This window comes from Diadema setosum, chromosome 20, assembly GCF_964275005.1.
Source record: "Diadema setosum chromosome 20, eeDiaSeto1, whole genome shotgun sequence".
Lineage (NCBI taxonomy): Eukaryota > Metazoa > Echinodermata > Echinoidea > Diadematoida > Diadematidae > Diadema > Diadema setosum.
The window spans coordinates 33542925-33555402 of NC_092704.1; the positions used below are offsets into that span (position 1 = coordinate 33542925).

A 12478-nucleotide genomic window follows, 5' to 3' on the forward strand; every position below is an offset into this window, starting at 1 on the left:
CCAGTAAATACTCTCTTTTATTTTGCAGAACACCGCTAGTTGCTGAGGATGTCAAACATCCAAGCAAAGCAAGCGCAGTGTGATTCTAAAGCAATGCACTCTTAAAGGGGAAGGCTAGTAACTGATCAGTGGGAATCGGTGGAAATGCTGGGAGATGATTGTTCCAATCCTTATGGGATTCATTCAAGAGTACATTATCATATCTATTGTTGTGTGAAAACTATTTGCTTCAGAATTGTCTCATATTCAAGTAATGTGCAGTTTAATGTTTCCAGGTAAGCGTCCCTGGTCAGTGACGGGGCATTAATCTGCACATTACTTGAATATGAGACCGTTCTGAAGCAAATGATTTTCACACAACAGTAGATAATACTGTAAAATGAATCCCACAAGGATTGGAACAATCATCCCCCAGCATTCGCACTGATTCCCACTGATCAGGTACTAGCCTTCCCCTTTAAGGGAATATAAAGCTGCCCCTCATTTGTTTAATGCGATGTCTTTGTCTTGCCCTATTAGTTGAGACCTGTGAAAGGCCAATCCTGACTGGTCCACTGGAGGTTCATGACAACTCCTCTACGTGTGCCACAAATGTTCAAGTCCCCGCTGGAAATGATTGCGAATTCGAATGTAGTCGGGGCTACGTCATACAGGGGTCAGCCACCAGCACCTGTGGGTTATCTGGTGCATGGGAGCAGTCACTACCAACCTGCGAAGGTGCTTGTCGGTACTCTTTCCATAGACCAGGCTTATTCATTCTTTTTTTTTTTTTTTACCAAAGATGAACATAAACCAGAAGAGAAATTCAAAGGCTTATTTGCAAAACTTTTAGGCCAATTTTATTCTTTCTTTTTTTTTGACAGAGAAGTGGTAATTTGTGACTAATACTCTGAGGTGTTATGTATGCGTCTTTTTTTTAATTTGTAATTGGAAATCTAAATTAAAGAATCGGAATATGTAACAGGAAAAAGAAAAATTAATTCAATGAATGCGTTGTTAATGAATCATTGTTCAACTCCCATTATCTCTTTCTCAGCTGTTACCTGCCTTGGTAGCAACCTGCCACCCCCTCTCCACGGCGGAAAGAGCGGCTGTCCTCACGAGAGGGAACAGTACGGCACGGTCTGCACCCTCTACTGTGACCTTGGCTACCAGCCAAGCGAGACTGCGCCCATTACCAGAGAGTGTCTTCATGACGGGGAGGGAGTTGGCGTCTGGAGTGGGGGGCCCATTTCATGCTCAGGTTCTCATATATGTATTTCATGATAAGCACAATGTATTTTAACTGATGTAACGAAATCAAGATTATAGTCAGCATTATCTGTTGCTAGTGGGGATGGGGGTTAAATAGAAGATGGAAGCTGCAAGAAAAATCTGCACGTACATTGTACGGTGAAGAAAGACAAACTTCTCTTCGTATAATTTTATAGACAGTATAGTTTTTAGATAAAAATCCAGACTGACATGAATACATATTTTTGATCAAGACAAACAATTCTTTAAGATAGAAAAACACAGACAAAAATATTATTTAGATTATAGCATGACAAACATGCTTTTCACGACAATTGTAAGTTTAGTTTTCATGTTATACTTTTGTTCAAACTTATACATCGTGACTTTAAAAAAATAAATTCGTTAATTGTAAAGTGGAAGAATCTACTGGGTGGGAGAGGCATGCTATTCATTGTGAATGTTGCGAGAATCATGTCACATCGGTTCAAATAATTTGATTAAAAAAAGAAGATTTCACTTATAGCTCCTACTTCTTAACAAAACAAAATGATTACGAGGTACAATGTATTTTACAAACTCATCAAGTGCAAAATGATCTCAGATGGTACATTATTTAGAAACAAGATGCGGTTTACACGTACGCGCATTCAAGAGTCTCAATGTGTGTAAGTGTGTGTGTGTGTGTGTGTGTGTGTGTGTGTGTATGTATGTGTGTGTGTGTGTCTCTGTGTTTGTGACTTGTTTACGAATGGGCGTAAAGGTTATCTCTGTTGTTGATTTTACGTTTTTAACAGGCAAGTTGACAAGAAATGGCGGTGCAGAGGCGTTTTAACCTTCAGGTCTTTTGATATTTCCCTCTCCTTCTCAGTTGTTCAATGCCTGCCACTAGATGCTCCAGTAAACGGCCACTTGGTAGATTGCACACTGGATAATGAAGCCAGCGATCCAACTCTTCGCCAGGACTATAGAACTATCTGTACCGTCTTCTGCAACTCTGGCTACACGCCAATGGGAACTGCCTCTAGGCGTTGCCTTGCCGATGGCAGATGGGATGGTGTGCCGCAGATCTGTGAGGGTAAGCTGATGAACCTTACCCATGCATTTTTTTTCGCACCGCCACCATCATTGACTTACTCTATACGTCCCAACCCTGTACATATTACTCCAAACCCTACTCAGAGCACTGGATCACGTCCCCATTCATCCCTTTCCCATCCCAAACAAGTTTCCAACCTCATCACTCCACCATTCCCATCTCTTCCAAACTGATCACATTAACACAACATTCACTTATCAACCCTCAAACACCATTCACTTCCCCGATCCTATCACTTTCCCTCCCCTAAAACTACCCATACTCAATGCCATGTCATGTGTATCTCCGCCCTGTCCTATGCCATTACTACCCATCTTAATGCATCCCAGACCCCCGTAATTCCTCAAACCTCATTGGTCCCATCCCCATTACTTTGCAATCTACCAACTTCCCAAATTCCCTAATTCCTTATCATTCTAAACCCCCATCACAGCCAACACATTTCACTTCCGCATCACCTGCATCACTTCCCTGTAACCCCACCCAACTTTCCTACCCCACTTGTTTTCCTTACAAGACGAAACCCGAATATACTTGGGCAGGTGTCTATGGGAATTGCCTGTTGTAGCAAAATCAGCAGTCCTCAACGGATCAATCATACTAAACTCATCCATTTATTCTTCCCGTTTTGTAACAGATCAAACGCCACCTATTATTGACTGCCCACCTAACCAATTGATCTTTGCCGAGTCCGGTCACTCTGTCGGGACAATTCACTGGGACCAGCTGGAACCTGTTCAGGTATAAGACTTGATTGTATACCTATCAACTGTTTAATTTAGTTTAAACTGTGTGAGGCTTTTATACGGTGATACTTGAACGTTCGCAGCATTTTGAATTTCCATTATAGCTGTTATGTAACTCCGAAGACGTAACTGACATGGAAGTTTGGATAAGATCCGCTTTTCTTTATCAAGAGCGTACAAACTGCCGTGCGCATTTTGTGTGCGTGCGTGCGAGCGAATGATTTTGCTAATGAGTTAAGAAAGTGAAGAAGGTTTTAAGGAGATGAAGCCATTTATGCAGACATTTCAGCAGCTGCTGCGATCACGTCTTAACTGCTATGTACCTATTTAAGTTTTCACAATTATACAACGTATTACAGTAGAAGAAAAGATGCGTTGATGTCTTTATACTTCATGTATGCATACTTTGCCACATGTTACCTGGCTCTCTGTCAATTGTTTAATCATTGGTTATGTTCAGATTATGTTTTAAAGGACAAGTTCACCTTCATAAACATAAGGATTGAGAGAATGCAACAATATTAGTAGAACACATCAGTGAAAGTTTGAGGAAAATTGGACAATCGATGCAAAAGTTATGAATTTTTAACATTTTTGTGTTGGAACCGCTGGATGAGGAGACTACTACAGCTTGTGAGTCATATGCGTACAACAGTATAAAGAAAATGTAAAGAAAATTCAACATATTTTCACTTTTTTTCGCATAATAAAAGAGCACTTGACTTGTCTCTTTCTAAAGGCAGGGGGAATAATATTACCCATAACATTTGTCGGTAACGAGTCGGGGGAATGTGTACTTTTTTCAAAAGATGAAATTTTGTGAAATTCTCTTTATATTTTCCTTATATTGTTGTACGCATGTGACATCTAAGTTATTCACACACTGCAATAGTCTTCTCATCCAGCGGTTACTGCACAAAAACTTCAAAACTGAATTCATAACTTTTGAACGGATTGTCCGATTTTCCTCAAACTTTCAATGATGTGTTCTTCTAATATTGCTACATTCTCTCAATCCTTATGTTTATGAAGGTGAACTTGTCCTTTAATAGTATACTTCTACATTGTGTATGCAATCATTGCACACTGTCACCTTTAAAGTGAGACTAGCATTACTATGTGTATTAGCTATTCACTAATTGTGCTTGTGTAGTTGGTCAGTCAAACGTTTAATCTGCTTCTTATAAAACAGATTATTTAAACGACGAGGAAAAGCAAGGGCAAAATATTTTTTGGAATACAGTACTTTCACCAAAACAAAGTTATAATTTTATTTTTTGATTGGTCTGTGCACACTGAGCTGCTGCTGTCTCTCTTTTATCGGTACTGTTGAATATTTGATATTTTGCTTTCAGGCGACTGATGCTGACATCCTCATAACTGCCCAACTGGAAAGCATTGACTCGGTCCCTATCACTGGATCTAGACCGACCACGTTGGTGGAAGGTGACCATTCCCTGGTTTACAGGGCCACTGATGCTGCTGGCAACAGTGACACATGTTCATTTGATGTACAAGTCAAAGGTTAGAGCTCATCTAATACGAGGGATATGTGTGAGCTAGTTTGCTGTGACAATTGTTTTTCTAAACTACATCCATAAATGCAAGGGGAGGGTGGGATAGCTTGTTGAGCAAAGTGTTCAGACATTGGTAGGCACCTTGAGTAAACTCTTTAGGCCCAAATTCATTTGTTTGTTTTCAGTGGTTGTGTATGTGTGTGTGTGTGTGTGTGTGTGTGGAGGGTGGGGGGGGGAAGGGGACAGACAACTCCACAGGGATCTGAGAAGCGATTCGAGATATTTTCGTGGAAATTAGTGGTGACACATTCTTTAAACATTGGAATCCAATTTCATTTAATGTAAGAACGATCCTGCTTGTTGGGAAAGCGTACGAAAAGACTGTTTCGGATGGTCTGTAAGGCTCTGAACCCAAGTCTGGGTTAACCATTGTAATATAAGTCAGACACACGTAATGATTGAGCCATTGATAGGCCCTCTGGCTGCATTTTTCCGATTCCAGAAGTGGTGTGTGGTCAAAAGACATTTTTTTTTTTCGGAAAGAGACAAAACGCTGATCTACACGAATTATTTCTTTCTATTGCTTCACTCACAGTTGTTAGATGCCTTCCATTGTTTGCTCCTGGCAATGGTGCAGTCACCTTGACATCAGGACAAGGGTCATGTGAGGGCGGGGCTGTGCTAGGGTCAACATGTCAGGTAAAGTGCAACACGGGCTTTGACCTCTCATCGAATGAGACTGTTGCCAGGCTGAGGTGCGTGCAGCAGGAAGAGGGTACTACCGTTGGTGCGTGGGGCAGTCCATTGCCGCTCTGCGAGAGTAAGAACCATTTCCCTTCCATTTTTCTTTGCCTATCATGAATTTTGGTCTAACATGAATAAATTGATACCCATTTTGATTGTAAACAAATACTCAATCTACAAGGGATGCTTACACCCTTAAGTGAAGCATCTATTTTAATTTCTGTTGCCTATAATAACTATACACAGAATAGTATAACGTTTGTGGTACATAAGTAATTTTTGTTTGTATTATTAAGCCTATAATGACGGATGTCTCCTGCATTGTTTCTCCCTCTCTTCTGAGTATTTATAATATGGCAATGTCGTTTCTCATATATTTTGCAATAAGGACAAACGCTGACTTAGGCATTTCATATACAATGTTTTGGTCAACATGCAGGATAAATTTCAGGTATTAGACAAAACCAAGCAAATGAGAAAGAAAGTTAGGTTCACTTCATTGACTTGACCCAAACACAAAGTATGAGAAAAGCAAAGTCAGGCATGCAAATAATTCCACGTTGCTCCAGTAAAGAAATAGAAAACCAAGCATTGTTAGCAGTGGTTCAGTGTTTACAAGAGGCAGTTTAACATGAAACAGTAATTTAATGAAACATTAGCAATTCAATGTCGTTCATCCGGGATGTGAATTGTTACGATAATCAAAACAGAGTCAGTGCATAATAATATGCCTTCACATTAATTGCACCAGAGGCTTTTAGCGTGATTTTAATTGTTTGTTTGGATAACATTTTTGCTGTCGATTGTCGAAATTCCTTTATACCCGAACAAGTAAAAAATAAAACAACAACAACAAAAAAATAGAGAGTATAATGTTTGGGCCTACATGTTCACGTCGTTGTAAACCGAATTTCGTTATAACCATGTTCTTCGCTATTACGGGAGTGCACTGAAGCATGAACTGATAGCGTGGATAATGAAAAAACAACAATAACCAGGAAACAAAACCATATACTACATCTGTACAAACATGCAAAATATCATTCTTCCGAACTCAGAGTCACGTCAGGCAAAAGCAGCTGTTTAATATCAACAAAACCTAGATTAACAGTACAAACGTGTTCTGATGATTATATTGCTATCATACTCACAGTTGTGACTTGTGAAGTAAATCCACACATGAACAGCTCAGTGCAAGGGTGCCCATTCTCCTCGGTGAATTACGGAGAGCAATGCCAGTTTGTGTGCGATGACGGTTTCCTGGCGTCAAGCGGCGTCAGGTCTGTTACCCGGGTGTGTCAGGAAGATGGATTATTGAGTGGAGAAGAGCTCATTTGTGATAGTAAGTCCTTTGTGTATTGCAGTGTCTTTCGATTACACTTGAAAAGCTTTTTACGGTAGAGGACACTTTTTGACAAGTATTGATATTCAAACTTTGATATGACAACGTGAATACTGAGGTTCCTGTCAGCATTATATAACATTTCATGTTCCTATTGGGTCTTCGCGAAGTGCCAATTAGTTGTTGATCTTCCGGTTGTAATTTTATCGGGCACCGAAGTTGAATGACACATAAATATCGACTAATGCAGAGATGTGAAGATATACAAAGTAATTTCCTGACATAGTAGATTCATCGAATGACATTAAATTCAGTTATTCCAGAGCATGGTATACTCTGAGCTGCCATAATCATCTGTAATGCTAATTTGATTTCGAGACATTTCCAAATAGATACAGTGTAGCTGCAGGCTAGCAGGACGCCTCTAAATTGGTTCTCTGTGGATGTCATAGTCTAATATTACATGGTGTAATAATCATACGCAAAATGTTCAACATCAGGGCCAGTAACATGTCCTTCTGGGTTCAGTCTGGAGCATGGTACGATAACTCCGGAGATTTGCACCGCCAGTGATGCTAGGGTTCCTTACAACACACTCTGTAACTTCAACTGCCGCAATGGCTTCCGTCAGTATGGACCCTACGTAAGAACATGCACCGCAGATGGCGTATGGAGTGACAGCAGACCCGTGTTCTGCGAAGGTAGTATACCCTAAAACTCTTTCTTCGATGCTTTCCCGTAGAATGGCTAATAAAACTTACACAAACTCACTTCTTCGAATATTGTGTTGGTCTATAAAAAGAAAGAGGTAAGTGTGGCACATCTAACGTTCAACACACACACAAACACACATACACACAAACACACACACACACACACACACACACACGAACATACAAAATAAAAAAATAACGTCCCAACTCATATGCTTGATGTGTTGAAAGAGAGGATTACATTGTTCTCAAAGTTATCTGTTGTCTGTATTATCAACCTTAAAGAATTAGAAAAATTACTGCATTTCCCCATACTTTGGAGTATTCTCAAGACCCAGATGAGGCATTCTACTTTGATCTCATTTCACCTTATGTATATAGGTGACCTTTCGTTAGGAGATGCTGATGTGTGGTTTCTGTTCTCATTTTTTTTTTTCTGTTCTAGTGTGTAAAACTCTCAAAGTACTCCAGGATTAATTTTGTTTTAAGAAAAATCCTGGATCCGAATCTATCAGGATTAAAAAAAAAACAACAACAACAAGATATTGTTTGTATATCATGTATGAAGAAGAATGAGATATTTCTTTTATTCATGCCTTACCAGATGATGCAATGACTGATTGTTTTCTCATCTTCTATAGATAACCAGGAGCCAAGCTTTGATGAGCCATGCCCACGTTACCTCAATGTGGACGTACCCATGGGAACAAGCAGCACAGTCGTTGACTTTTCCGTTCCCACAGCCACCGATAATTCAGGAAATGTCACTGTGAAAAGGTATTGCAGTTTAATAACAGCTAAAGTAGTGTAGTGATTATTGTGTTTAAAAAAGCGTTGGTTAGAAGATTGAATGGCAAAAAGGAAATCCATAATTTTGTTTTACAAGGAGCGCAATTAAGACAATAGCAACAAGAATAACTTTATTTCATTTTATTCCATGTCAATTATCAATTCATATCATGTTTTGACTCAATCCGGGCACGCACGTTTGGTGTATTTACGTTGACACGGAAGGAACATGCCTAGCAACAACTTAATCAATTCCTGCCTATGAAACTTAATAGAGGGGAACTGATGGAAAAAAAGAGTGCTACGCTGCTAGATTGTAGGAAATGGAGAATACGTAAATTGTAAAACATTTTTTTACAAAACGGTCTACATTGCCATTAGAACGCAAATTTCCCAAGGTTGAGCATAACTTTTATGATTCCCTGCGAGGCCTTCTGATAATCATTATAAAAAGGAAATGTACAGCTTCTGCTCAGTTTAGGGGAATGAGCATTCTGGATATCTTTCTTCAATCGTTTTGATCATGTTTTGGAAGGGTTCTTTGTGCCATCGGCAGAAAATAAGTACAAAAAATATCAACATTATTAGACCTATAGTATAATAGCATGAGTTCTAAACATTTTTTTTTCATGGACATTATTAGACCCTCTACAATTAATAAGGTATGGAAATGCTACAGTTATTTGAAACAAAAAAAGAATAGCGAAACTTGGTTTTCAAGATAAAAAATGTCTTCATTCCTACCATACCATACAGGGTGGATGGCTTCCCTGGTCCAAATTCAACTTTCATGGAAGGCACCACGGTGACGTCATACAGAGCAACAGACCCCACTGGGAATAGCGCCCGCTGTGACATCAACATAGGACTGAATGGTAGTAGCAGAACAGCTTTCCGAGAGTTTATCTGATTTTAAGAGTGCTACCATATCTTGAGCATGACCATTACTATTTCACAATTCCAGCTTTTAAACTTTTGCTTGAGCGCGGCATTTAAGAGCAAAAAAAAATTAAAAGCTTGAAACTTGCGTGTTTGCCACTCTTTGGCAAATCCTTGAATATGCCTTTCGCCCGATAAAAAAAAAAGGTTGCATGTGAAGATTATTTTGATATTTGAACACTGGCAAAGGAACAAAATTGTTTTTGGTATTGTTTTAACTAGAATAGGAGAACTTGCAATTAGTCGCTATTACACGAATTAGAAGTTACAATACATGCTCTCATGACTCCGATACCGTTTAGGTCAGGACTGTTTCCCGGTTCCAGTGTGAGCGTGCTGCCTACTTGTTGTGAAGTATTCTATCCAAAACTGTCATAAAGAAGTGAATACAGGAAGATGTTTGCACCATATTTCTATATCAACAAAACCACAGCATTATGTATCTGTTTTTCTGTTCTTTTGTCATTCAACGTTTGAGAGAGATATGAACAACTTTTTATATGATTAGCATTACTCACCTCGCTTGGGCCTCAGGGTAAAAAACAAACAAACAAACAAACAAACAAAAACGGATACGTCAATGATTTCCAATACGGTCATCAGCTACCTTAGCACATAAAATTAGGTTACAGTAAAATCTTACATTTTCACCGACTTTTAAGGACAGTTTAAAGAGAACAATAGTTATCCGATACTGACGGCGTATTGCTTCACAAAAGTCAAATGCTGCCAATTGTCATTCACAATCGAGAACATAAGATGCTATTTGACCAAAACTTATCAAAGCAACATTTCATTTTGTACCGAAGTGCGTCGATGCCCTCGACTCCAAGCCCCTGCCAGGGGATCACTGGTGAATTGTTCTGACCCAATCTATGGCTCTCAGTGTTCGGTCAGCTGTAACCAGGGCTACGAATTAGTCGGACCACAGACCAGGACTTGTGAACTGGACAATGGTCAGGCTCCTGCCTTCTGGGATGGAGAAGATGCAACTTGCCAGCGTAAGGAACGATGTTTGCAAAGAAATTGTGACTCTATCTTTGTGCTCAAAGTAACATTATTTTGACTGTTTCCCGATAGTACATGGTTAGTATTGCTTATTTGTTTGTTTGATTGATTTTAGCATTGCAATATGTTCGGCTTGATGTATTCCTACACTGATGTATTCTAACACCAACGTAATGAAGAAAATATACAGTGGAATAACATGCTTTTCCGATTTTTTTTTCAGTAGAACCATGTAAATGTGATAATGTTGATGTCATACAAGTCAAAATACAGCCCTCATTTAAACAAGGGTATTGAGTTGTTGTTTTTTTTTTTCATTTGCATCTTGTCCCATGGGTGGTTAATGTGCTGTCAGTTTGAAGTAAGCAGTGTTTTTTTTTCATTTTTTTTTCAAAATGTGTGTTAAAATTTATAAACAAAAGATAGTATTTCATTAATAACAAAATAGACACAAGATGGTTTTCGCGTCATGATTTGTTTCTGTGTTATTACAATTGCTAGTTCATCAACATGATATATACTTACATTAATCTCATACCAATACTGTATACACGTAATGAATGGACCTTGTTGGTACAGATTTGGTTGAGATGGGGTTTCAGGTTTCCAACTTTTTCTGATAAATCGTTGATATGATGAGAAACCTCTTATGAAGTATGAAAGAGCATAGTGATCGTACGAGGAATTCAAACTTTATGTACTGAAAATTAATATTGAAATTCAATTCAATTCAGTTGAAACAAAATTTTATTTGCAATAACACATGTTGTCGACACAGATTCAAAGAAAACAAAACAAAACAAATCAAAACAAAATGGTCGAGATATCCCAAACTAAGCGATCCTAATAAAAGGCGAGACCCACCTTCAATTAGGATTGTTCTTGTTTTTTCTTTGTTTTGGATATCTCAGCCATTTCAAAACGGATTTTCATCTAATAAACGTTGAAATTCTCTTTTAATTGTAAGCTTTTAAACATCTAATAAAGTGGCTTGTAATTATCTTGCAGAAGTTGAAAGCCAAATCCTTCATTCATTCAATACTATACCATCTCTTTTAACGTTTATTTCAAATGTAAACTTCTTTTTCAATTGTCTCACAGCCCGTACTTGCCTGGCACTGTCTACGCCACCCCAGGCTATAAAGTCAGGCTGTTCCCAGGCTCCGCCAGGGGTGGAGATTTTTGGCACCCTGTGCTCTTTTTACTGCCCCTATGGCTTCTACGGCGAAGGAGACAGTCACAGGAGGTGTCAGGCCGATGGCACGTGGTCTGGGACCGACTTTACTTGCAGAAGTATTCATTTTTGTTCTTTTGCATTTGCTGTGTGTGGTGGGCGTGAGCGTGCATGTACCAGCAAGTTGATTTATTAGTGGTAGTTTGAAGTAAGATTATCCCCCCCCCCCAACAGATAACCTGAATAAACATAAATTGTTACAATATATTACACAACATCATACAGAGACGAATTTTTGGTAATCAGACTGTTTGTTTGTTTGTGTTATTTGTTTTGTCATGATGAGGTTGTCAGATATCATCTCAACATAACGTCTCAATTCGAAATAAAAGACTCCCCGCTGCAGACCATGTACAAGAATAAAGATTCATTGTTGATATTTATTCAGTGAATAAAGTATTTAAACATTGGGACATACACCAAATATTTAAAAACTTACAAATTTCGTTTCGATAATACTCATGTGCAGTTTTACTCATTACTGGTTCTATCAATGGTTGTCCCTATCATGACACGTTGAGGACATTTCTCAATACATTTTTTTTTATGTAAAGTGGTGGAGAAGTGTAACCAGTTTTAATAAAATGATTAATGATGTTATTCCGAAATACTTTTGGTTTAAATGTGGCATAAAATAAACTGTACCTATTATCCGTATTCCTTTTTCATAATGTTCATATCAAGATAAATATTACGTTTATAAAATAGGATGGGTGGGTGGGGTGTTACTTAATTCTTGCCCACTTTTTTAAGATATTGTTTTAAAGTTATAGTAATGTTTGTTTTTGTTTTTGTTTTGGGGTTTTTTGTTTTTCGCATTCGATGTTTTCTATTGCATTTATAATTTACTCTGTTCCTGGACCCCTCGGTAGAACAGCTGTTCGTGTAGGCACAGCTGAGTAGGGCAATCCAGCCGTATCTTGAATATCATTCTGTTGACTGTACGATTATTGTTTTGTTATTGTTTTTATACGGAAAATAAATAAAACAAAACAAAACAAGTATATTTATATAATGTGATTTTTGTTTCATCTCCGAACATCACCAAACATTGAAGTGATCTAAATTATTTTGATTTCGTTCATCGGAGTTATATTCATTAGATCATGTGATT

General features: G+C 38.4%; 1 protein-coding gene across 1 annotated transcript in view; it reads left to right on the top strand.

The window, feature by feature from the left end:
* Positions 1-12478, top strand: part of LOC140243625 (uncharacterized) — a 117352-nt gene that overhangs the window by 63711 nt on the left and 41163 nt on the right. The window contains 12 exon segments of the mRNA XM_072323289.1: positions 520-717; positions 1037-1243; positions 2105-2311; positions 2970-3073; positions 4434-4602; positions 5191-5415; positions 6493-6681; positions 7182-7382; positions 8036-8171; positions 8940-9058; positions 9932-10123; positions 11232-11423. Coding sequence (XP_072179390.1) covers positions 520-717; positions 1037-1243; positions 2105-2311; positions 2970-3073; positions 4434-4602; positions 5191-5415; positions 6493-6681; positions 7182-7382; positions 8036-8171; positions 8940-9058; positions 9932-10123; positions 11232-11423 — 2139 coding nt within the window.